This window comes from Lutjanus erythropterus, chromosome 4, assembly GCF_056507025.1.
Source record: "Lutjanus erythropterus isolate fLutEry1 chromosome 4, fLutEry1.hap2, whole genome shotgun sequence".
NCBI classification, from domain to species: Eukaryota; Metazoa; Chordata; class Actinopteri; order Lutjaniformes; family Lutjanidae; genus Lutjanus; species Lutjanus erythropterus.
Genome location: NC_139320.1, coordinates 42,919,535 through 42,947,381, shown reverse-complemented (window position 1 = coordinate 42,947,381; position 27,847 = coordinate 42,919,535). Strand labels below are relative to the sequence as shown.

The 27,847-nt window shown below is 38.6% G+C and overlaps 1 protein-coding gene and 1 pseudogene across 1 annotated transcript; one reads left to right on the top strand and one right to left on the bottom strand.

Moving 5' to 3' along the window:
- The first annotated feature begins 958 nt into the window (after window positions 1–958).
- Window positions 959–27,847, top strand: LOC146329078 (transmembrane protein 255B). The gene is made up of 9 exons (XM_084716618.1): window positions 959–1,132; window positions 2,759–2,898; window positions 4,178–4,240; window positions 10,649–10,738; window positions 14,349–14,429; window positions 14,582–14,667; window positions 14,823–14,982; window positions 22,301–22,405; window positions 27,630–27,847. Exons 1-9 carry the CDS (start codon window positions 1,069–1,071, stop codon window positions 27,759–27,761), a joined length of 921 nt encoding a protein of 306 aa, XP_084572744.1. The 5' UTR covers window positions 959–1,068; the 3' UTR covers window positions 27,762–27,847.
- LOC146329079 (uncharacterized) lies at window positions 23,543–24,249 on the bottom strand (annotated as a pseudogene).

The window sequence follows — 27,847 nt, the reverse complement described above, 5'->3', positions numbered from 1 at the left end:
TCATTTATTCTGGCAGATACGTCTGGAGACATCCTGTTCATGCAGACTTTCAACTGTGGGGCCTTTTCGTGTGATGACTCAAAGGAGCGTCACCGGTCAACATTTGAAAAGTCACATGTTTCGAGTGTCATTCACCAAGATCATGGGACTCAGATAAAACTAAAATAAAACTACTACAAAATTTTGACTCGTCTCAGTCTTCTGTCAATATTGAAAGAACTGCATGGGCTTAATAATATAAACATTAAAGGGACGGTTCAGATTATTTGAAGTGGTGTTGTGTGAGTACTTGTCCATAGTCAGTGTATTACCTACAGTAGATGGTACTTGACACACACCCACTTTGGAGAAGCAGCAGGAGTACCAGTGTAGGAAGGAAAGTGCTGCTGTGGACAGGGTCAGCAGCAAAATGTATTTTAGCCACCTAAAATATCAATATCAGTGTACAATACAATATTTTCACTGCTGCACCTTACCTTCTACTTATTTTACCTTTAATTAAAATTTGTTTGGGAATATGCACCAGAAAATACAACATCTATTGACATTATAAGGGTCTTTAACATTGCTGCTGCTTTAGTCCCAAATCTTGAGGCCATTAATTTTAAACTGTAGTTCTGGACATTCATTATTTAATGTCTGTTCTTATATGTTGTATATTCCACACGTTTCACAGAGAATGGCAGGAGCAAAGGGTTAAAAGAGGCATGTCAGTTAATTTTAGCTCCTTGTCCTCCATAGGAGGTTAATGTGACGGTGCCTAAAGGTGAACTCCCACTGATGAATGTGTTTTAAACAGGAGATGTGTTCACAGACAGCACATCCAACTCCCCACAAAGTCCATATTGAAGTACATCTAACAGGCTAGTAGACGCCTACATTTCCCAATGTCCTTGAATGCAGCAGAGGCAGGAGCACACAGAGCTGCCCTGGAGTAGACCTGAATCCACACAGTAGATGTCTCTGCTGCTTTGAGAGATTTTTTGAGAGGCTGAGCTGAAACCTGAACTGGTCCCAGACTTGACAGCTGTCAGAGGGAAATCTGTGTTTAAAAACAGAGGATCTATCATGACTGCGAGGATCCAGGGAGCTACGGGCAAAGACAAGCCAGTGCCAAAGAGCCCAGCAACAGGTAAGTCCCTGTCAGTGGACATGATGATGATGTGATCAGGTACATGGGACAGTGACAGGTTCAGCTGCATTAAATATGCTGTATGTTTTACCTTTACTGTAACGATTGCTCTTAACCTGTTGGAAAAGACTGAATTTAAATTGTGTTTCTTTTCAATCATTTTTTTTTATCCTAATATTTGCTGACACTGTAGTCTGGATATTTGTTTTTAGTCTGGTTCTCGGCTCACTTCACATGTCGCTGACACTGAGACTCATTTAGATGATCTTATTTTAAAAACTCTTCTCAGTCAAGTCAAAAGTGTAGCTGTCGTTTCAGTAGCCGCAGTGAGGAACCTTCTTTTCATTTTACAGTGCAAATGTGTTTTATGATTTGAGGAACATGCTTTTAGTTCATTATAAAAGTTCATGTTGTCAAGTGTGTAGTTTTTATTTATGGCTTCCTCTCAATAACTGCCCCAGAGCTCTAATAATTTCTCAATAAAACATCTAACCATTATGACGTTATGTCAGTTTGTATTTTTGCTACAGAAACTCAATAATCACAGGACTGTATGTGTGTTACAGGGACAGATTTGAGCCGTTCATTAAATGTGACTAATGTACAGTATATCTTTGATATTCAGTAGTGAGTAAATCGTGATGATATTTTACTTATTCACTTTTGTTCTCAGTATAACTAAAAGAAATTGTACAATATCCCTTCCCATAGAGCAGAATACTTTGATGTTTTCCCTCTAAAATGATTATTATTTGACCAGTTTTAGGGTATTTTAGTACTGCGTTATTTCTAGTTGAATCATGACCTTTGGTGAACATCAACAAAGAAACTATAGATGGAACTGAACATATTTTTTGCAGTTTGCACACAGCAAATGTGTTGACCTTTTAGATTTTTCTGTGTTATTAAAGCTTTTTTTTTAAAGGATAAAAATAAAGGATAATAAAAACATCCTGTGTATGTACAGTGATTGTCACACTCAGAAATAAGAGTTAAATGCACTCGATTGCTATTTTTAAGTTTTTAAGTTGAAAAAATAATTAAAATTAAGTAAATACAAGTAAATTTTAAGTAAAGGTAAGATAACTTTTCAGATTTTAGGGTGTAGATAAAAGTCCCTGATGCACTGAGTTTGCACGTCCACCTCTACGGTCCAGACAAATAACTCTAACTGGACTGATGACTGGATTGAACTGCAGTGAGATTTGAGTAAATGTTGGAAAATAAAGAAGATGAAAAACGAAAATCCTGCAGTTTTGCTTACATTTAGATATATTTAAAGTTGGAGTTTTGTGTTAACCAGCAGCTGCCTTCTTCACAGACATGCAATGAATACAATAAGTTGTCCACAATGATTTGTGCTCAAGTAAAGAACAAGCAAGTACCAGTATATTGACAATGACATGTAAACTGAACAGGATGGAGACACAGGGTTTGGATTGTTGTTTTTAAAATGAAATGAAGTTAAATTAGTTGTTGACCTTCAAATGAAACTAGAAAAATGCAGGTAAGCAGCTGCCAAGAGGCTCACAGCTGCCCAGCTGTCTGATTTACTGTGTTTTGTTTGTCCTGCACTGTGTAACATGTAACACGACTGAGGATCCGTCTCTGCTCTGTGGGTTGCAGAGATGATGGTGAGGGTCAGGAGAGCTCTGTGGTTGGTACTGGGCATGCTCAGTCTGTCTCTGCTGCTGGTGGTGCTGGGAGTCTACACAACGACCCGGACAGAGAGCCTGAGTGTGTCTGGCTACACATCTGGAGTGATTGTAAGTTGTTTACGTGTCCATTGATAATGCCCTGCCATTATTTATTCAGCGAAATGAGAGATTGATATGGTTAAAGTTGGGTTTTAACTTTGCTGCTACCTGGAACTTTAAAAACAAATCAAAACGTCCTTCAATGAAGCCTTTTGTTATCCTTAAGTCTCGCAGTGCCGGCCAAAAGTTTTGCTTTTCTCACTGTGGTCTTGTTCTGTGCCCCAGTCAGAGATCCACATGATTGGTTCTCGCAGTGATTAGACGGGCGCTGGGCTGACGTTCAAGTTTTCTTCTGATTTTGAAACTGGAAGAACATGCTGGGTCCTCTTGGAGTGGTGTCAGATTTCTCCTCGGTTGTATCCACTAAAAACAGTTTCTGGATATTCCTGTAGTGGGATTTGGGTTGTTAATGATTCATTTTATAGCTTTTGACAGCCATTTGCAACAGTAAGTAACATGAAACACAACAGTATTTTTTGTGGGGCACATAAGAGGACAGCTCACCCAAACACAAATGTGTATTGCATTTTTTCAAAACACACTTTGTGTGGTAAATCAATTTGTATAAAGGTAGCTCCCACACTGGATTATGACAAATCAGTTTTAAAACAATTAATGCTTCATAAATGTTTGTTACATTGTTCTGGTCTTTCTTTCTCTCTCTCACGCTGAAATATAGAGAGATTGAATAGAACCTGCACATTGACTCGAGGCAGGCCAATGTTGTACGTATAAACAAACAAAACAATAACTAATAAATATTATAAATTAAATATATGATACTATTCTATTATTGTAAATCAAAAAAAAATTCAGAATACTATGCTCGTTGAAGCCAAAAGCAAAGGTTAAGTTGTGAAATTTCATGTATTTTAGCATTTTGCAACTGTCCCCGATCATGTTGCTTCTGGGCTTGTGGTCAGATGTTGCAACTGACATCTCCCATTTAAATAAATATTCAACAGTATGTCACATGTAATCATCTGTAAATGGTATGGGCGATTACCAGGCAGATTTGAGTTTGATATATAATGATTTGGTTGGTCTAGTCCAAATGGTCTCTGAGTAACAGAGAAGTGTTGCAACCATCTCCCAGTCTCCCCTTCTGTATGCAGCATTAATATTGTACCACAAGAGCTCTTTTCATTGCTGTTCAGTGCTAATGTTGGCTTTTCTGTCCTTGGAATAGAATCAAGTAACATCAAAGTGTCACAGTTCTTATGAAAATGAACCGTATTTTTTTATTTTGCACATCGCTTATTATGTTCATTATTTATGCTCTGTGCAGCTGACCCTTGGATCGTTCCTCGGGCTTCTTGGACTGCGCCTGGAAGAAAACCGCAAACAGCTGGTAAACTGCATTCTCCTGCTCCCCTTGTATCTTTTCATCTGACACAGTCACACACGTACTGCACATCCTCTGTTATAATTTTTCCTCATGTTCTCCCTGTGCACACGCCCAGCCCCGACCTGCCAAAAGGGAGCGATTACAGGCCCGGAGAGAGACACATTATATTAACACGGTGACAGGTTGAGCTGCTCTGCAACACGTAACAGACAGTTGGTGGCTGTCCACTGTGACACGCCGGGGACTTTTAAATTTATCAGTGAGGAGGATGCAATTTCCTTTTTTTTTTTTTTTTTTTTTTTTAATCATACTCTCAAATTTTTTCTTATGTCTCAGTCTTCACTTTTAATGTCGAGATTTTTGTGGTTTTGTGGTTTGCAGTTACTGTAGAGGACAGACAATAATACAGCCGGAAAAACTGACCGTTCACTAACCCCTCCCCCGAACAGTGATGGTCCAATCATAACGTAGCAACTGTAACTAAGCGCAGCAGGTCTGTCAGGCTTTGGACTCCTCCACTCTGGCTGTGTATGAAATCACTGCCTCCCTTTTGGACACTTGCTAATAATCATTGTTTTGCATCATCTCTGACAGTTACATTGTCACACAACACTAATTTTCAGGTCTATAAAATGCAGTTTGCATGGATTGTTAGCAGGAAGTAGTGTACACTACTTCTTTGATCCACTGTCAGGCCCTGTACTGGACTGCTCTCTTAAAAAACTGCGGTTTTATGTGTGCTGTGCGAGAATGGATCAGCTTGACAAGTGTAGCAACAGTAACTGTGTGGCTAAGCAAACAATCAGTAATTTGGTTGCTGATGACCAGTTTTGGATTAATAAATGTACAGTGTCTAAAATTTAAAAAAAACACAGTGACAAAGTGACAGATCACTCAAAGGAGCCAATATGTGCATTTTGTGACCAAGTTTTTATTGTTTTTTCTTCATTCACCATTATGTGTACGCAACATCTTGTGGTCGTTGTGTCGCAGGGCTGCACACTTTTCAGTTGAGTTTGTTTTCAGGTTTGAAATGAGATTTGATATAATGCAGAGCTCAACAAGAAGGGTTGCCTGCTTTCCAGGGGCAAGTAAAATGCCTCCTAGGGCTAGTTAATCCAGCAATGAACTTGCCTTTAAAAAAAAAAAAAAAAATCATTTTCAATTTTTATTTTTATTGTTGATTAATCTGTCAGTCATTTTCTCAGTTAGTCGATGATTAATCTTATCACAATCTTGTCGGTTGAAAAATACATACATCTGTGTGCTCCACATATTTGGACCTATTTTTCAAGTCTTTCCTGTAACAATTATTTTCACTGTGAATTAATCTGTTGATGTTTTCCTCTTTGATCTTGGTGATGACGTCACCAAGATGACGTCAGAATACCAGAAAGAAACCAGAAAATATCCACATTTAAGAACCTAGAAACTGAGAATTTTGACTTGTTTTCTTAAAGAACTGCTTAAACCAAATAATCGATTTTCAAAATAGCTGGCAGTTCATTTAACAACCGATTAATCTTTGCAGCTCTAGAAGCAGCTGTCATGTCTCTTCTTTCTGATCTCTGTTGAAAGTTGCACATGCGCAGTACTGATTGAACACTGGCAAGATAATGGTGGCTGAACGCTGAGGCAAGTCAAGTAATCACAAAACTGATACCACAGTGTATCATATTCAACACACACACACTGTTCATTGTGTGCTCTGGTGCGATTGCTCTTCAACAGAAGAACGATGTTGACCTGGGTACACAGCATCACATCAACGGCATTATTATTGATAATCGCTGATAAATAAATCAATTTGTATTGGGGCAAGTAAACACTGACTTTGGGCAAGTAGAATTCTACTAGATAGATTTCTAGATAGAAAAAAACACCAAGTAGATCATCATGAACACCAAAAATGTAAAATCATGTCGTGTTACTAGATTTCAGCACTGAGGTTTGACTACATTCATGATTTTCCATGGGCACACTAACCTAAAAACATCACTGAGAAAAACACAAAAGTGTCAGCGTGTCCCTGTAACCATAGTAACTCACTCCTGCTTGCATGCGCACAGAGCGAGTGAAGACGGAGGGACTCCGTGCTGCTCCGTCTTGTGACTGTCTGTCCGTGTGTCCACTTTTCATACAGTGACCTTTTATCAGTTATAAGTTGGTTTTCAGTTAATAAGAAAATGGACATGTGGCGTGAGAGAAAACTGTTGATTGTGGGATGTTCAGGAGTTGGCGGCCCTGCTGAGTATAGAATATAGAGAGTATCTGTGTGTTTGTGTCCTTTTCTCTAACACACTGCTGCTACAGTCAACCACTGCAGTAGAAATAAATGTAAAAACAGTGCTCCATGCTAATCTACTGTCAAATCCTTCGACGCTCATTCCACCTCTAACAACAGCTCTAGACGAAGCAACGTATCCCAGCGTTATTTCAGCCTTTGTAGAAATCACTATTGTACTGTTGTTTATGAGAACAGAAAATGAGGTAATTTGATTTATTTAATAAAGATTGCATGTTGTTGCTGAAGTAGATGTGCATGCCTCCTATAATCGTGTTATTTGAAAATGTGGGCTTATTTAACAATCTAAAAGTTAATTAACTATTACTGATTAGCTGTAAGTATCAGATGTCATGTCTGGTTCAAATATTTGTGGGTCTAGTAGTATATTATAATCTTTTCCACGTGACTCCACGTGTAGCTGTAGTCATCTTACCTCAGTAGTGGTGGCGTCCACGGTTGTCTGCCTGTCATTAGTCTAGACTCCAGAGTAGTAACCATGAAGGGTTCAACAACAAAGACTGTCTGCAAGTGAATCAGGTAACTCACTCGTCTGACCAGGCAAACAGTAAAAAAGAATTAAACTATTAAAATATTTTGATAGTGGATTAATTTTTACAGTAATTTCTATTGCAAAAATTGCAGAATGTTATTTTCAGCCTCTCAGATGTGGAGATTTTCTGCTTTTCTTTGTTTATTGGGATATTAAACAATAAACAAGGACAATTTTCACAATTTTTCCTGCAATTTATAGATGTTGTAGCACTAGAATAGCATGACAATCAACTTTAGTCTTTGTTATTATTTGATAATGACTGATAATCAATCAATATATATACAAGGGCAAGAATTGACCTTGTTACCTACTTGTCTGACCAAACAAGTGAAAAACAACATTAACGTTGAACCTCACAGTGCTTATAGAAAGTATTCACCCCACTTGGAAGTTTTTATGATTTGATGTGATGTGTTTTTTTTTTTTTTGGTTTGTTTTTTTACACTGATCAACAGAAAATATTTCTTAATGCCAAAGTAAAAACAGATCCAAAATGAAAAAATGAATTGTAGTATAAAATGCAATATACATATTTACATGAGTATTCACCTTCTTAAAGGGCAAATTTATCTCTGTTCTTTATTGGGTTTTTCAAATGTAAATTCCCACTCAGTAAAAGGAAGCACAGGGACACAATTAGTGCAGTGGACCTTGAGACGATCACCCAGCCGTTTGGGATAAGAACTAAACTAAGTTAAGCATAAGTTACTATGCTAGTAAACTAGTGTTAATTAGCTGGATATCCTAATATTTGCAGTTTATGTTAGAGCAAATGAAGACAGAGTTTAATCTGTAATCACGTTGAGAAACTACAACAAAAAACGTCACCGTTCAGACTAATGAAACGCACGCTATCGCTCCTCTCATTTCCTCTCTGCACACCGCGTCAACATGTAGAGGAATGCAAAGCTGAACAGCTCTAGTTACGGTTGCTAAGCTATGATTGGACAGTTGCTGTTTGAAGGTGGGGCAATTAGTTTGATTGGTTTCATTAGTCTGGTAGTGTAATTAGTTAAAAGAGATCAGCTGTGTGTAGTTGATTGATTTTAACTGGAAGTTCAGACTTTTAGGGAGTCAGTGATGACAAAAACATAACTTTTAATATGGTCAGGTGCAATATTTAAATAGCAGTTGCTGCGATTCTTTGAATTTGAACGCAAAATGTGTCACAGCGTAATAAATAATGCATTGTCCACATCATCACTACTTTTTCTGATTGTTTTCAGTAAAAGTAAAGTGCAAATTTTGTGCCCTACATTAAACCATTAAAGCTTTTTATAGGCTCTGTTTCAGCAGCTTGTACTTGATTGATTTGGTTTGTCTGTTCACGGACCCTAGTGGACGATTCCTGTCATGATCTCTGTGATCCCACCTCCACCCTCACACCTCCATCAGGCCAAACATTTCTACTTTCACACAGGAAATATTAACATCCAACAGATTATCATGAAATCATTGAAGCTCAAACAGCGATTAGTAGGAATGGAAGAGATATAAAACAGATAAAAGATTTATTTCTGAGGGTGCAGTTTATACTCAGGGGCCATTATTTCAGGATGCAGTTAAAAAAAACAATCTCACTTTATGTCAAAATGTTTAAAAACAGCAAATAATCCTCCTCACAAGGGACATGAGAGCATTTGCAGACAACACTTCCATAGCTGGAGCTCTTGAATAAAGCTGGTTGTGCTTAGATTTGGAATAATGTTTTTATACATTTCATCATTTAGGTAAGTTTTGTGATAATGTTAAAGTTAAAATGATCATGAAAAAGAGGAATGATAATGATAACATTGAAAGAGGGATTTATTCCGGTGCTGACTTTGCTCCAGGATGTGGTAAATTGAGAATTGTGATTAATGAAGAGCAGGAATGAAGGACAGATACGCTGCACAGTCAGCAGCTGTAAGTAACAGAGCGCTGACACAATTACCTTGCTTCATCCACTCTCAGGTAGACAGGAATAATATTTTGGTTTTGGAGAATCTCAGTTTAAACAAACAAGACTATCTTATATCTGTTCTGAGGCTGATAACAGGCCTTGAGAAATTCTTTCAGTGTAACCTGCAGCAGCCTCCATGTGTCTGACCTCTTTCTTTGGTGCAGACTACAGACAACCTGCAGCTGCTGGAAAAACTATTATTTACTCTTATTTATGCACATTTAAATATTGTTTTATTCTACTTTTTCCACATAAAATACAACTGTTATCAAAGATATGATATGTACACAGTGACATTTACATAAAAACTAGGCTTCGGCAGTAAAGCAATAACAATATTAGAAGTGCACAGAGACGTCATTATCTGTGTCTGTTCAACCAACAAAAAATCTGTCTCTGTATCTGTATTTGGACAGAAGACCAGAAGAGGTCATGGTTTATAGCAGAATTCATGTTAAATCTGGCAAATGATGTATTTTCTAACCTAATATTCACTGGCAATGCAATGGTTGTGCCTTCAAAGGATAAATTTGATTCAAAATTAGCATATAATAAATTATTAAATATATTTCCTCAACTTCATACTGAGTATCCATCTCTGTCTCTCTCTGTTTAGTTTGATTTTTAACAAAACTAAGTTTTGTGAACTGAACCCCAACCCTTTAAAAGGGAGACAATTTTGCATTGCAGTGATGTTGCCTTCAAGGATCTTGATGTGTTCTGCGGTTCACAAAAGTAGTACTCCTGATGTTGCCACGTTACGCTTTGGACTGTATTTTTCCCCAAATATTCACCAGCAGAATATTTTTCCATCACATTATATTAGCTTTCCCAAATAACCATCATACCATCAGTATAGATAACAATGTAAAATAAAATCTTCAATGCAAATGCTTTTAAAATGCCATGAAAGCTCAACACAAATACACCCTGGTGCATAAACACACATCCACTGATAATGGAGCGTGATACAAGTGACACACAAAAAGTCAGTCGTTTAACAAACGTGTTGTTCTGTTGCACCATCAGCATCTAACACAACAACAGAAACTGTTCAGAGTGAGAAAATGAGGAAACTGAACAGATCATCTCTCCAGTATTTAATGTGTATCAAGTTAAAATCATTAACTTATCCTTAATTATTTAAATTTATTTACATGTTAAAATTAATTAAGTGGTTCTATTTATCATTTTCACCTAAAAATAAGCAATTTAAAGCTATTAATAATTATAGATACTGACTGAAATCACCCTGACAGGGTTCATTTTGCAATACAGACATCCTTACTGTGAATTATCCCACTCACTTTAAAAAATCAGCTTCAATTAAAGAGTTAATAAATGCTAAACAAAATCCCTCTAGAGCTGTTTCCTGAGCAAACTGCCTTGTGAACAAACCAAACAGCTTCACACCTATAACACATAAATCAGTGTCACAGTCACTGCAGTGCTCAGAAATGTGAGAGGGATGCATCTGGTGAAAAGAAAAACAAAATTTTCTCTGCCATTATCTGCATTTTTGTCAAACTCATTCCAATCAAATAACGCTAGTCGTTTATCTTTTTTTCCTCCAGATTTTATGTGGAAATTCTCTCATTTATGTTTTTTTTTTCTGCATTCCTCCTCCAGCTGACAGCTGCGATCGTGTTCCTCAGTTTCGGGATCATCACCTCTTTTCTGTGCCTGGTGATCGATGGCGTCTGTATTGTCTTAAACATGGTGAGATACCTGCACTTGCATGTGGACACTGTAACACTAGACCTGATTGGACGGTGTGGTGATGAAACAGAGCAGTAACAGGAGACCGTGAAGCAATAATAAACCACTGTGCTGGGTGACGTTGATCCACCTGGCCCGCAGTGTGCGCCAACATCACCCCCTTGGCAATGTTGACACAATTTCTGTCCATGAAAAGAGTTCCCACAAATTATAGCTCAGTCTTTATAGCATTCCCCAGCTTTGTTTTTTTCTCTTTTAAACAAGTAAATTGCTAGCTGTGAAGCTATAAAGTGAGAAAACAACTGGACTGAGATTTACCATCAGTGAAGAAGTGCTGAGAGGAGTCCAGTTGGATGACTTCGGACACGGTTAGTGAATGTGATTGATGTTGCTTTAATAGAGAGCTGCCTCCCTAAAAGGACATTTAATAGGTCAAAACAGCAAAGTTACATTCTTGTGTCCAACCTCTAAAACAAAGATGGATAAATCAAATTTAGATCTGAACTGTGGAAGACTCCTTTATTCAGAAAGAAATAACCATCGATTCATATCTCACTCATACCGTAGAGGTAGGTGTGTACCAATGATACGGCCTCTGTCACTTGAGTCTTGCTTCTGTCATTATTAAGTACAATTAAGTTGCAGCACAGCATAAAGTCTTATTAAAGGTGCGCTGTCACCTCCGCATGTTCTCCTCATGTCTGTGTGGGTTCCCTCTGGGTCCCTCTGGGTGCATCAGAAACATGTGAGATACATCTCTGCTGTCAGTGACCTGGACCAAGGTGCTGGTTTAGAACTGGAGCTGATCCACTGGCGCTGCTCCTGACACCTACCATGGAGAGACTCAGAGAACTCCTTTCATCTTTTACTTGTTTGACTTTGCTCCCATTTTTGTGAACACTGGCCTAGTCACCTTGAGGTTGCCAGGCAACCAGTGGAAACTCCAGGAAGTCACGGTGCCAAGTCAAGAAATGTATTAAATGAACCTAGAAAGGGCTTAGGTTTGCTTCCACGTTTTCTCAGTGGCTACCCAAGCTTCCCTTGAGGCCCAAAAAGCATTTTCCCTCGTGGACCGTTACAAAAAAATGACATCTGTAAAACTGTTGACAGGATACATCCAACTGCAATCAAGGTCAATTATGACCTTTATTCCTTCATTATCTGAAGCCACTTATCCTTTAACTGTCCCTGCCTGTCAGGTGTGGAAGCTTCGCTGTGTGGGTGAATTAGCATCAAAAACCTTTATAACTGTATCATTTACCATTTTAATATGACGTGGCCTTTCTTCTTATTCAAACTCTGATTTGTTGAAATCGTCAAAATACTGTAAAACTTAAATACTTACTTAACTTAACTGTGAACTTACTTAAATAGAAAAGACTCTTGCACACTGTCTTCTGCACTTGCAATCAAAGATTTAATAACATCTGTGATAGTGTAGGCAGAGGACGGTGTGACGCTGATCTGAGGTCTTCTCCTACACAACTGTCAACCTACAAGGGTGCAAAAGTTTCAAAGTATTATCAGAACTCTGCGTGTGGTTCTTTTTTTATAATGAAAACAAAGTTATAAATAGAATTGCAGGCAGAGTAGTGTACCGAAATGATCGAGCAAATGTAAACTAGACTGTGATTTATTGTAACCATAAATGGCACCAGTGCTCTCCTTTGAATCATTAGATGATATAATGTTTAATTATAACACTGCTGTACTTAAAATTTATAGAAGAGATATGAGTAGAAGCCTCCCTTCAAGAATAAATTCTCTGTAGTTACTGTGTAGTAGATTATGAAGTTCAAGAGGTTAAAGCACAACACTTATTCAAACCCGTATAAAGATTTTATATCCTCTTTTCCACATGTCTGAATTCACTTTTTATAAGATATAACATTTATATTCATGATATTCATATGTACCGTATAGTTTAAGTCTTAAAGAAACATTGGAAGAAATTTATTAAGATAAACTCCTTCAGGAAATCCCATGATGCAAAGAGGGAATACAGACAATAACAACATCAACTTTAATATGACCTGTGGGTCAGGACCCCCCAAAAGGGATTGCGGGGGATAAATGACGACATTAGTAACAGGATAGGACAACAGAAAAAAAGTATCTTTATGTCTTATAAATCATTGGATCACGTCATCTCCTTAAGCCTCTAAAGGTTATTTGAGTAACACAATGAAAATAAATCACCTTTTAGTTCAGCTGCTGTCCACTGGTAGATATTATGCAACCTGTGATGAGGAGTCTCAGTTAGAGTTCAAGAGAAAACCTCTGAACTGGACAACAACACAACACTGGAAAAAAGAGCAATGATTAATCAGCACAAAAAGCAGATATTTTCACCTGTGCTGTGTTTTATTTCACCAAACAATAGATGGGAAAGAGTTTAGCTTGACTTTGTAAGTGAAGATCAACGTCGTTGGTCCGAATAAAACTACAGGAAAGTCTCATATGTGTTATATTGTTATATTTTACCAATTTACATGAACAGTGTGTAGCCCGTGGAATTAGATGTCACACAGGACACGTTTACTTCAGGGGATATTTGAGCTTCACATTTATTGCTGACCATATTTGCAACGCGTCAGTCCGTCTGGGCAATCAGCTCTTATCCATTTACAGTTTGTGGCAGTTTTGGCCAAAAATAAATTAAAAAAAATATTAAAAAACTAAACAAAATACCATAGTGGTCAATGGCTAATGACAGAAAATATGGAATAAATTGTGTTAAATATTTTTTTACACCATAAACTATAACCATCAATGCACAAAATTTACCAAAGAACGTACAATATATTTTTTTATTGGACACTTACATGACAACAAGTTTCACAAAACCCACGTGAACAACTCAACACACTGTCAGTTACCTACAGGGGTAAAAACAATGTAAACCCTGTACTTTTCAAAATAAAACCACAGTGTGGCTTCCTGTGCGCCGACATTAGGCTCATTCGAGCTGAGCTACGCCTCGCCTGGAGAGAGGACGAGATCTGCAGGAGGTGGAGACAAAAAGTCAAACAGTTTCCCAGAGACTTCAAAGAGCATCAAACATCCTGTCAGCTCACCTGAAGGTTGACCTATAGACTGCAGACCACGCTCAGAGCTGAAGAAATAAAGTGGGTTCTTGAAGTTGAAATAGAAGAGATCCCTTACTGTCACATGATCCTCTGTTCTTTAATCTGCCTTATAAAGCACTTTACATCTGTTCGTTTGATAACTTTTATTAATATCACTTTATTTTATTGCACATTATACTTTATTGCACAACCGAAGACTGATATATCTAGCGTTAAATACTACAATTACACATACAATTAGTATTTTAAACAACATGTGGTGTTTGTTGTCAGAATTAAGAGCCAATCAGAGCCATTGATCAGGTGACAGCATTGGCGTTTGCAACTGCAAACACCAACACTGTTTACTCACTTCACATGTGTTTTAAGGTACACACAGCCATCTGGACTAACATCTGTAATAAATATCAGTTTATTTTGTTATTTTATTCTTTGTTTTTGTTCTTAATAAAGACTGATCTGTGTTATTTTTTATAAGAAACCCTGTGGATAATATTTCGTCATATATTAACTGTTGCCAGGACATGCGTCCGCTGAAAGCAGGCAGATGCCAGTATTACAGCAGCGGCAGCGGCTACGTCTATGAGAATTTCTACACCTCTGTGAGTAAAAATGATGTAAAGAACAAGGAAAATATTGTCCTGAGTCTAGTTCAGACAAGTTATCACAATGAAATTAGAATTAAGGCAAGCATGGTCAGTTCCAGCTTTCAAGTATTTGTGGGATTACATTTTGAATTTGTTTCTTTTTTCAGGTGCCGTGTTGGAATCCAAAGGAGTCTTGTAACATGACAGTACGAAGTGGAACCTGCTACTGCTGCGACCTGTACGACTGCGCCAAGTGAGACAATGTGTCATGATTCTGCAATAATATCTCTTTGTATTGTTACATTATCATATTTTAAACAAACTCACACCCATTACCTGCTGAAACATACTGTTATTAATGAATTAATAACCACACACAGTAAACAGAGCTGTTGTTTTGTTCTGCAGTGGAGGCTACCTCAGCAACTACTACGAGTTTGTTGGAGTACGAAGCTGTGAGGAAGTTTTTACTCTGTACGTTTTAATTTGGACCCTGGCGGGCCTGAACCTCGTGGCCTTCTTCACAGGCATCCTCACCACAGCGGTGCTGGGCAGCATCAAGGACTTGGTAAGACACACATACACTGACCCAGACTCAAACAGGAATTATAAACATCCATATATTGTGTGGACATGCTACATTTGGTACATTTGTGATGCAATTTAATATATTAATCGCTTTGTATTGCCAATATTTGAGGGAATTGTAGCATAACTTAAAAAAATGAGACCTTCCCCAACTTACTTGGCTGCCTATAGAAGTTAAAAATGTAAAAGACTGTTGATGTTTTTTCGGGGAGTGCCTCTCCTCACTTCAGCTCCCCTACAGCGCCAACAGCACTAACTTTAGCTTAAAAATGGAGTCCGCTAATGTCAACAAACAACCAACAACCACCACAACCCAAGCCTACCTTTACTGACCTCATCTTTTAACACGATGCCAGTCAATCGTTCAGAGAGTTTATTTATTTATTTTAGTACCTTTAAGGTTAAAAGCAAGTAATTTAGTGAGACATGCATTCACTCAGAGGCTAAAGGGCGTTTTATCTACAGCAATGTTACATTTTGTTTTCTTAAAATAATAAAACATTATTAATAACAATTTCAAAAATTACTTATCAACTCAAATTTTTGAGTTTAAAGCTGCGCTCACTAATTTTTTGTTCTCTACGGGCAGAAAAACTCAAAAACAAGCTTGAGCAGAAGCATCATTGCCTAAAGTCATCACCATGGCCATACTAATACGACTAAGACAGTTCAGGATGTAGTGCAGTTACACAAAAGCTGAATCTGCACTTTGATTGCCCCGACCTACCCCTTCCTCATGGGTCTTTCTCAAAGATTCAGGATATTTCATAACAATGCATTGCATAGTAAATAAAAAACAGACTGAAACTAAGTATTTATATCATGTTAGTCATGCAGTGAGTGCTTATTTCCCGTCCTCCAGCACACCTTGACCTGCCCTGTTCATCCCAGCAACCGAAAGCTCCACAGAGAATATCTCCATTAAAGCAATAGTTCACCCAAAAATGAAATTTCTACTCACCCCTGTGCTGATGTGATGATGGGTGAAGATCTCCAGTTAACAAAACAATCCCGGAGCTTCAGCCGAAAACAGCATTGCAGCCAAATCCAGTACAACTGAAGTGAACGGTGACCAGTTTTAAAATGTAAAAAAAAACACAAAAAAACCCACAAAATGTCTCCATACTGCTCGTATGGTGTAATCCAAGTGTCCATAGTCTGCAACACTAAAATCTGACCCAAAGAGACGTCATTTACACCATGTTTATGAAATATATACGAGATCTCACGATACCTTCACACCTGTTATTACATGCTACCTGGAAACGACTCAGACAATAGAGAGAGATCTGCTCAGAAACAGTGACTTGTTATGCGCACAGCTGACTTCACAAACTTTCAACAAAGAAGAAAATGTCCGAGGACTTCAACATAGAAGAGGAACATCATTTCTTTGCTGCAGCTTGGGTGAGAGTCTGTGTATCCACTTCAGGCATGTGCACGCATTTCCGGTCACAGAGGCTACAGTTGACATTTAGACTAAAAACACGGTGCAAATGGCGTCGTTTTGGGTCAAAAACAGTACATGCCAATGGCCACAGCTGTGTTTGAGTATGATTAAAATCCTGCCCTGATTCATTATTCAACACCATACATTGTGGAGGGCAGTTAATGTCTAAGTCACATGCTTCTGACAGATATTTTGTTATTTGTTCCCAGAAGATTTTAACTGTAGGACATTCCCAATATTTGTAAAAAGGTCCACAGTTGGTCCACAGGATGCATTTTTGCAGAAGTAGTTATATTCACTCTGAAACACCACTTTGGCATCAAATAAGTTTGATAAATGAAGTTCAAAATTATTTATGATTTGGGTTTTGTGAAGAAGGAGAGACATTCCTCAAACTCTGGAGAACAGTCTGGAGAGATGACCTGTGTGTTTAGCTTTTGTTTCTGCACTCACTGCCTGCTATGCAGCCTCCTTCCTAGTCTGCAATTTTTCATTTTTCACCTTGCAATTCTTTAAATAAGAAAAACCATCAAACAATACCTCCTGAATGTGAAATAAAGTCTACACCCGTCAGATTCCTTGCAAACTATAGATGCACTGTTTCGCAATTGACATTTAGTCCAGCTGCATGAGGTAAAAGAAGCAGGATCGGTTGGCCATATGTTTTTCAGTTTTTATTCAGGAGAAATCACTTCACATTATTGTTAAGTTGAACTGCGGATGAAATTGAAATTATGGCCAAAACATCAATGTCAGGTCATATCCAGTGAGCTGCACCACGAAGATGTCTGCCAGTGAAAATTGTTAGCATCCAACCGCAGATTAAACCCTTAACCTTCCTGACCTGAAGGCTTTCTCACGTAACGTCTGCATGCGCAAGCTTGAGGGGATGTCCAGAGAATTTTGTCCATGTGCCATTTACAGTGTGAGACTCATTATGTGCAGATTTTATCTGGGTACACTGTAAACAAAGTCTCCAGACCTGTCAGCATCATCCTGCCATGAGCAGCTGACAGTGAGAAGACAAGTGAAGCAGAAGGTTCACATTCCTTCGTTGTATCCCTGTATCTTATTATTCCACACGTGGATATGTGGGAGTGAGGTCAGGTGTGAGGAGTATTAATACTCATTAGAAGCAGGAATGTTGAGGCCTGATGAAATAATCTCTGGGAACATAAAGTGTGCGACCAGAGATGGTTTCTGCCAGCGTTCAGCCAGATGATCTCGAGACCACATGCTGCATCTGAGGGAAAGAAAATCTGTCTGCTTCATGTAAGCGTGAGAATCTCACATGTTGTGGTCAGATGTCTGGAAAACAGACACCACCAAATCACTAAAGACACTAAACTGGTCATGGGTTCACATCTGTCCAGATGCTGTTTTGTTGCATCAGTGCCTTGGTGTATCAGGGCAGCAATTTGTCTCCTTAACTAACTTTTCCTTATGTCTCTTGGTGCCAGCATATTTTATAGCTCAGATTTCTACACATTTTGTAACTTGAAGGGACGGTTCAAAGACATATTTCTCCCCTGGCCTGCAGTGCTATTTATCCATCTAGATTTTTGTGGAGTGAGTTGCAGAGTTTTGAAGATATCAACCACAGAGATGTCTGCCTTCTCTCTAATATAATGATGCTTAAAGCACCAAAAAATACATTTGAAAAATTCAAAACCAGTGTCTCTATCTTAAAATTATGACCCATTTGCTCAAAATAATCCACAGACCTTGTTGTGAGCAGTTTCATGCAGGAACTACTTTCTTTTTACATGTGCTACATTCATTGTACAGGAAAAATTAAACTAATTTTGCAGCAAGACCAGAATCAGAACCAGGTAGGTTTACACATATATGAGAAATTTCACTTGGTGATTTTGGCACATAATATAGTACAGGAAATAGAAAAATACAAAGAAAGATGAAGAGCGATTTCAAGTGAAGAACAGCAAATAGAGAATAAAACAATGACAAAAAGACATGGATAAATATTATTAAAATGAGTTTTTAAAAAATATGTACAATACGTCATTTATATGAAAGGGCTGTAAAGTTGGTGCACATATATAAGAACACTTGAAATGTGCAAGATAACAATCCAAAGAAATGTAATGCAAATGAATGGGTTTTATGTAAACAAGACAACTGCATTATGCATAATAACACACACCAGTATCCTAGGTTTTCATTTTTAAAGTTGCGATCATCACCCTCTCATTCCAGCCTGCACAGAGAGAGAAATGCTTACTGAGATCCGTTCATGGTCCTGTTGATGCATGAGGTCGGTTTTTCTCTGCTACTGCAGTCAGCCACTTTGATCTCCTCTTCCACTTTCGTGCCGTGAGAACCTGGACTGATAGTTTGTATCAGCAGGGTTACCCTGGACCGTCTCTGCACGCTAAACATCAGTCCATCAGCGAGTTTTATCAGAAGCATTCCTTCACTCCTCCTTCTGCAGCTTCCGCTTGTAAAACCAACAGACACTAAGTCAAAGGCACTTTTCCCTCCAAACTCTCTGTAAAATCTCAAAAAACTATTTGATATAATCTTCTAAAATCTAGAAGAACGATCTCGAGTTCATCATAGGGGCAAAAACAAACAAAACTTGAATCAAAGCATCAATTACAACTTTTTGGGGGAAGTTACGCTCAAAATAATAATGTTCAAATGTAATAATAAGATTTTTTGATGGTATTTGAAGGCTTTGCACCAAGATAAAGGTCACTGTCTCTGATCGCTGTTCCTTCCAGAGAAAGAGAACAGAGTGAAGAGAAAGGAAGAACATTTTTTAAAAAGCTAAGGAAGAACAACATAGGATTTTTTTTCATTGATAACTGATTATCTCCTGCTTCTCATGCCTGGTACCGATAAGATAACCCATAATTTTACATTTTTGGGTTCTAAAAAGAAGTTTATATAACCAGTAGTTTATGCTCACCTGAGGGTAAGAAAGACCAAGACGTAAAGAACCAAGACGGATGATTTAATATTCCACTGACATCACTATGACAACAAATAAAAAAGAATAATTCTGACTCTTCAAATGTTTATTTATTTTCTCTAGTCAACAAAACATCTATAGAGCGTTTTACCCAGGAATTCAAATGAAATGTTTTCCCATAATCTGTCAAATCTGATGTGATTATAGCCAATATTTATCGGCTATAATTTCATTTTTGTGATAATAAATAATAATAAAAAATTCACAATAATTTCTTGGCCTCTATATTCATTGTGCGCCTGCATTAAAAATGCCCAAAATACACTGGTTCTAGCTTCTCAAATGTGAATATTTGCTGCTTTTCTCACCCAGCCTCGGCATCACCAGACTAATTCACAACAAATATAAAATATAAGTTCGTATCAGCAACAGCACCAACTAATGAGAGCGGTGAAACCTGCAACAAAGCGCTGAGTGACACATTCAGATTGGGGCAGTGTTTGGTCTCATTTCAAACAGGAAAAAATGACCTGTACATGAACATCACATTGCAACGTGTTTCTGAAAACATGAGGCGAAAAACAGACAATGCAGTAATATAATTTTGATTGGTACACTGCCTAGTTTAATATGAGTTTCATGAGCTCGCTGTGTTGCACTCGAAACGTGTGACTTTTCAAATCTGGACCAGTGAGGCTCCTCTGGTCAGTCATCGTATCAAACCCGGCCCATATTAGATCAACAGTTGTGATTGGCCTGAAGAGACCCAGGATGGATAGAAATCCGTCTGAACAGGAGAGTAGCCAGATGTACCTGCCAGAGCAAATGAAACATGAGCTTGCAGATTCGTCTAATTCCCAGGCTCTTTTTTACCCCTCTGTGTAACTAAAGTGAATATCTTTCGACTGCTGGAATGACAAAACAACAATTTGAAGATATGCAGAAGAACATAATTGACATTTTTTACTAACTTTCACTGAGATGTTATAGACCAAACACCTAATCGAGAAAAACATTTTGCTTTTGATTTGTCCGGCAAAGGAGCCAGCTGTCAACTGTGCCACTGATGTGTGTGACCTGTTGGCAGTGAAAACTGCTCTCACCAACCCTGCCTACTTAAAACACCAAAGATTTAGCGTGTTTGTGGTCTATGGAGCGCTCATTGAGCTTTATGCTGCCAGCGACCCAGCTGATCTGATCTGATTGAGCCTAAAATCTGCAGAAAATGACGCTCGTCATCCTTCACTGCATGCTGTGAAACTAATATCTTTGCATTACCGTATATCCTTCATGTAAATATTATTTTCTCCAACAATTTAGGGATTAGGCTCTGTCTGTCATAATTCTCCCGGTTATCCAGAAATCAGCTGTCAATCTTTACGCAGGAAAGTGTTCCAGTTTTCCTCCTCATTTTCTTAAATTTAATTTGATTCAGTACAATCAATCAATTTCTGACTCTTCTGCCTAAGACTAATAACATCTGGGACTAATATTTAATATAGAACCAGACGTTTCCTGTAGGAGTGGCAGATTATTATCTGGAACTGTCCACCCTGTATTTGCTACATACCTATGAGATGATTAGTCATCATGTAAGTGTGCTTACATTAATTGTTTGGCAGACATTTTATGTTTTATGTTTTCCTTTTCTGGCTGCAGTTGATTACATAAAGACCGGGAAACTAACAGTTTGTAAAAATTTATAGATTTGCAACCTCAAACACTCTGGGATTCAACCTCAAGCGTGCTGCAGACAGACCACCCAAATGGAGACTGAAACAACACAAAGGCTCAGATTTATCAACAGTTTTTGCAGGGGGGAACATGTGATGTGACCTGATAAGACTGCTCATCACTAACGGTGTGCACAAGTGAAAAATTGAAGCAACTCCCATAATTGCAGAATAATCTGTAATGACCCACCTGTGAAAAGATGCAGCGCCACGCATTTAACAGATGGAGTTTAGCCTCAGCTCACGCAGAACACTGGAGTCGTGCTTGTGTTGGCTGATTGGTCTGTTTCATTCACTCCTCACCATCAGCTGTTTGGCTCCCGGCTGACTCCCCCTTAAAGGGAAAGTTCTGCACTGTTTCTGTGGATGTCCAGTCACCGTTGATGGTAAATTTAGTCAAATGAAGCAATAACTGTAGTGGTGTGTGTTTTATTTACTGACAAAAATTAGTTCTCCTGCTGTAAAATCTCTTGTTCTCCCTGCATCCAGTGATGTCACAGCAATGAAGCTGGTGTTAAGGAAGAACTATAAGCTATTTCAGGGTCATGTCTTGAAGGGAACCCTTGATTTGTGAATCTCTTGTGAAATTTGTACGCATTGTTTCTTCATTGCGCACACTCTGTGAAAAAACTGTTTCATAATCTGGCAACACTTTAGGCACAAAAAACACCTAGTTAGGGTTAGGGGAAAATCATGGTTTGGGTTCATATGATCGCTATCGCAAGATCTACACGTGACATTATTTAACGGTGGATTTCTAGATGTGTTGGTCATTTCATATGAGAGATTTATTTGTTTGCATTTTTCTCTCTGTCAAACAGCAGAGCCTTATCAACATTATTTGTTACAAATAGTCAGATCCATCCTCACATTTAGGTCTGGTCTGATTACAGCCATAAATAAAAGGCATGTTTTAATTGTGATGGGTCCAACTGGCCTGATGCTCATTTGGGAGATGAGACATTTGAAATGTAACCAATAAAAACTGTGTTGCCTGTCAACGTTGCAGATTTCTCATGATCACGGCCAAAACAGTGTTGTAATCAGCTTCAGACTAACCATCTGACCACTTAATCATCTGTATCTTTCATTTATAATGTGACTGTGAACATCAGGAAACATTTTAATTATAATTATATTGTGTGCATGTGTGTGTGTGTTTGTCTTTGTTTTGTGTCAGAGGAGTAACAGCCCTGTGACTGAGCCCTCTGAGAGCTCAGCATCTTCTCCTACAGCTCCTCTACTGATGGACGCCAACTCACACAGAGTTCACCAGCTCCACCCAGTCAGTATGCAGTCAAAACACACACACACACGCACACACACACACACACACACACACACACACACACACATACAAACACGATTTAGGTTAAATGTGCATTGTTGCACGCTTATTGTCTTTTTTTTTTTTACATTTAGCCTTAATCTTTTACAGTATTATGAAAGAGCCAAAAAAAGAAAGAAAGAACAAGAATACATACCTTTATATGTAGCCTCTCCTGACTCCACGTTTCCTCCAACCATAACTTTCTTCTTCTCACTCACTCGCTCATCTGCTCCTTACCGTACATTGATGCATCCGTTGTCTGTCTCTCAGGTAGAAGCTCAGCACTGCCCCTAGAGGCCTGGAGCACTTCCGTTGTATGACTGGATATGCAGCGTTTTACTTTTTCATTTGTTTTCTCATATGCAGTGCATTTCTGTATATGCAACTCGTTTCTGTATATGTAACTTGTGTTTGTATATGCAGCGTGTTTGCCCTTGTCGGCCACCATAGGTATAAAGGTATTACAGTATACCAGGATATTAAGAAATCCTGACGGTGTGTACACTGATATAAAACTGAGAAAACCAGCAAAACCTTGGATTAGAGAAGCTGAAACAGTGAATGTTGGGAATAACTTTATAGAAGTGCTAAAAATCAATTTTTTGGTGAACTCTTTCATCTGCTAAAGTTGACAGACATGCAAGGGACAGATAAAAAAAAAAACACTAGAATTACTGCCAGTCAACCAGTCAAGTTGCAGTTTACAGTCGTCTGTCCAGACTTCACACCCTTCTTGTCCAGTGAAAACCATGTATCTCCAGATGTGTTATACTTATACTACTTTTATAGCACCTACTGAATTCCTTCAATACAATCAAATATCGAATAATGTCTTGTCATTTAGTGCAAAATTTCAGTACGTAAAAAAAATCTCATCAGTTTCAGTGAAGCTGTCTGTTTGTCCCAAGATCTAATAATGCTGGTGATTGGCTGTCCAACGTTACATGTTGTAGAGGCATGCAGGAAAAACACTGTGATACAGCCAGAGATTTATTTGTAGAGGCTTGACTACAGTGTGCGCTGCACAGGTGTGAAACGTCAGAAGTGTGGCTCCAGATTTTTCTTTATTTAACAGTAATTACTGACTGATGCTCAGTCAGCAGCTCGTCTCTTCCCTCTGCTTCTGAAACAAAATGAAAAACTCCACTTGTTGCAGCAGAAAATCCTTGTCCTGGCAGAGACCTTCCATCTCTGGATCTCATGATGAAGTCCATCCTGTTTGGTTTCCTCAGATTTGAGCCCAGCTGAAAGCAGCTGGCTCTCAGCTGAAGGCTCCTCTGAGACCCTCTGCAGGTCTTCCAGCTTGTGGAAAGGAGTCTCTCTGATCCCCACAGCCTCCAGTTTTTCTGTCTCAGCCTGGACCCTCAGGACTCTCTCCCTCTCTCTGGAGTTCTTTGCTGACATCTTCCAGCTCCTGTTTGGTCTCAGCAAGCTCAGTGACGAGCATCTCCAGCTGAATGCCTCCTTTTTTCGTCCTCGAGCTGTTGAAGAAGTTCCTCCTCTGTGAAGGCGCAGGTCACCTCCTCTCCGCTCAGCTCGTTGGCATTCATGGCTTCAACTCTCTGAAGCTCCTTCTTCAGCTCCTCCTTTTCCAGGAGCAGAGCCTCCTGCTCCTTCCTCTCAGCTGAGATCAGAACTTTGTAATGGTGTTTCAGCTCCTAGTTCTCCAGTTGAAGGACCTCCATGTCTTTGGAAAGGACGCTGATCTCACTCTGATAGATGTTACAGAGGTCCCGGTGCAAATGTTTGGCACTGAGTTTCTCCCTCTCTCTCACCGCAAGTGAACCAGATATTTGCATCTCATTTATCTTCTGCAGAATTCTACAACATGACATCAAACGATCAAAGCACATAAGAACATGAATGCCGTCTTACATTCACGTGTATGTTGGATTAATGGGTTTAATCTTGTGATCATCATGAGGATGTGGTCTTCCACACACAAATGCTAATGCACCAGCACACACTAACACACACCTGCAAAATATACTATAACAAGCTTATATGTGTGTTTAGTCTAGTTTCTCCTCATTTTTATCTTTTCTCTCTGTGACTCTGTGAGACTAACCATCACAGTCACGTAAATGATCCTCCTCGTCTCCACCCTACATCCATCCTTTAAACATCCTGTACAGTAATTTCACTGTTGACTGATGAAACCCATGTGTATCCAGACAGTATCCCACTATTTTCACCTACATAAAAAGCATCAAAAGATAAATCAAGACAAGATATTAAGGGGTTTGAGCTCATTAAATTATTTCTTAACTTGTGCTTGTGGTATCTACTATTTTCAAAATAAAAGTGCTCATCTCTGGTGGTTTTAGTTTTGGTAGTTTTGTGTTTTTTGTTTTTGTTTTTATTTTGTGTTGAAGTTCTGATTCATCCTTATCCAAGTGCAGTGTCAGACAGAGCGTGGAAATGAAACTTTGAACTCTGGTTAAAAGTCAGTCATTGTAACATCGTGATTTAAAAGCCACCCCCACCTCAGTCCACACCACATACTACCACACACAGACAGGATCCAAAATTAAAACCCAGCAAGAGCCAAATGTGGGTCAATAAATCTTGTTACTGAAAGTGCAATAAAATGTTTGTGGGTAAAGTAAAAAAAAAAAAAAAAGAAAAGAAAAAAGAATAATTTCTAAAAAAAAAAAAAAATCAGCACCTTAAAACTAATGACTAAGAAGTGTCAGAGAGCCAGAGAGCACAACAATGCAGGATGGATTTATTAATTGTAATTATTATTAGAGCGCCCTGCACCTGATTTACTAAAGGAGAGACAGCTTATTTATTAACAGGATTTACTTCCCAGCGAAAGTATGTTTTAATTTAGGTGCAGACGCAAAAAATATTTCTAAATCTGCACCTTTTTACAGCTTCTTTGCTAAAGGACACAACAGAAATACAATAACGAAATCATCCATCATGATGTTTCACTGTGGACGTCGTCATCTACCGATTTGGTAGACATCGCCCAACCCTAGTGGCCAAAATCACCATTCCAGCACTGGATTCAGTTTGCCTGAGGGATTTAGGGATGATGAATTTTACAGGAACGGACAGCGTGTAATCCATTCTTACTGTACGTAACTTTATCAGCCTCACTTTTTACTGTTCACTTGAGATGTATTATGTTACGGCTAAGGGCTCTATTATAGTCCTGAACAAACACACACATGGACAACTGTTGATCATAACAGATGTCCATTAGTTTTGTTCATAATACTTTCTGGAATCGACTTGGAGATGTAGAACGGTATCTGTAGAAGCTACGTGGACAAGGTCACGGATGAATCTGTGCGGTCACAGCAAATTGGGGATAAGCAGATGTTTGCACAGGACCTTAGCGCATACCGTCTACATATGAAATTTGCATCGCACAGACTCTAGTTAAATTAGGTTAAATTTATTCTGCAGCAACCACAGGAAACTCAGTGTGTTTGCCACAGAGGTTGGCACTGACCGTGATGGTGCATCAATAAAGGTTTTTTTGTGTGGAAAACCTTTCTCACTATGTGCAGCAATAAATCAGGTCGTGGTTGCAGTTATTTCTGACTGAATTCTAAATGAAAACATGTTTGTTTTGCTGCACCGTAAACAGATACACCAGTTACTCTTCTGTTGTCTTTATGACAAAGTAGCTGCTTAAAAAGTGTTTACCGTAACACCTCTTCCTGACTGGAAGCTAGTGAGTGAACAAGTTTCAGTTTTTCCCAGTGAGGATATCCTAACCTGCTCCGTGCCTCCTTGAACAGGGTGATCAACTTGTCACTTGTCACTCTGTTTTTGCAAAGCATTACTCACTTGCTTCACCTGCAACCTGTTTTCATTGGTCGCAATCGACGATGACATCCTTGATGTTTCAGTTTCCCCTCATCAAAGCAGTGCACAGGGACAGTGACAGACCAGGAAGAATAGAAACATCAGATAACAGTGAGCTGTTGGGAGTTATAAGTAAGTAAACTGTCTTCCAATTATATGAAAGCAAGGCTGACGAAGAAAATCACCTTAGCTATTAATAAATAATTTAAGACAGTTAATTCACTCATCTGCAGAGAGAGAGATCAAGCAGTGCCCACTTGTAGTATAATTTTTTTGCCCTCCATCCACTTGAGTTCACTTGCACACTGTATGTTTGGAAGCTGTTACCACATTAATGGCAAGTGTTGTCAAATCAACCAGGACTGAATCTTAGGGATTATAACTTTTAAAAGTTGTTGCATTCAGCATGTCTGTTGTATCTTAAAGACCCAGAAGAAACAATGAGAGGGAGTGAAATTACTTAAAGTTATTTGTGTTTGTGTTTGTTTAAATGAAATCTCCACAGGATGTGATGAATAGAGAAACAGTCTGTGGTCAAACTGTTTACTTCAGTACTGGTACCAGGAAGCAGACTCCAAACTCAAATACCATATGGTGTCAACTTGCCTCTGGTCTAGATGTATCCCACAAACTTTTACAAAAGCAAGCCCAATGTTTTTTTTACATATACATTTGACAGACTTGCTAACACTCCCTTTTTTTCCTGGGCTTCTCTCTTTATTGTAAGTAATCGTCATAACACCGATCCATAGTTTTGTTTGTCAGCAGCTAAATCTATGTTCTAAATTTAGTTCTTGTCAGAATGTCAGAATCTTATTCATTTACAGCAGCTTGTCTTTAATTCAGACAAAAAACAACATCTTTCCTCAAACAGAAATTGTGGGAAAAGACTGCTGAGGTCCCCATGTTTGACCACCCACGTTTGATCGACTGATTTGGTTGTGGTGTTTTCAAGTCTTCAGTGATCTGTGTAATAAATGTGTTTATCACCAGGAATTTTAACAAAACGATAAACCAGTTTTTATAATCCTCAACCAGGCTATTTACTGGAATCCACATCAGTAGAAAATAGTCAAAGCTATAGAGTGCAAATGTTTATTCTTGATCCAAAACGGCAGCTTGACAAAAACAGTGAGGTGTGGTTGGATGTAGAAACAGATTTTTTTTTAACTCACTCTAATCAAAGACAGATTATATAGGAGATTTTACTATTCATCTATTTATGTTTGATGATTGGACTCAGTTTTAATTGCCGTGTTTAAAAGGCGAAAAAGACAGACTTAACATCTGTGGTCAACTTTTCTTTTTTTCCCCCATTCTTCTCTCTTTCCTTTGTCCTGTCCTGCTCATCCAGGGAGCTTCGATGTATTTCCCTCCAGCAGAAGGGACAGGTGCTTCATCGATCCCTCACACAGAGTCCAACCCGTCTCCCTACACTCCGCTGACCAGCCTGCTGCCTTACAGAGTCCACAACCTCTCTGCCTGAGCACCACCAGCAGCATTTCACCAGAAAATGACCACAGAGCATATGAAAGAAAGAATAGAGATAAACAGATGCTTTGTTAATATTAG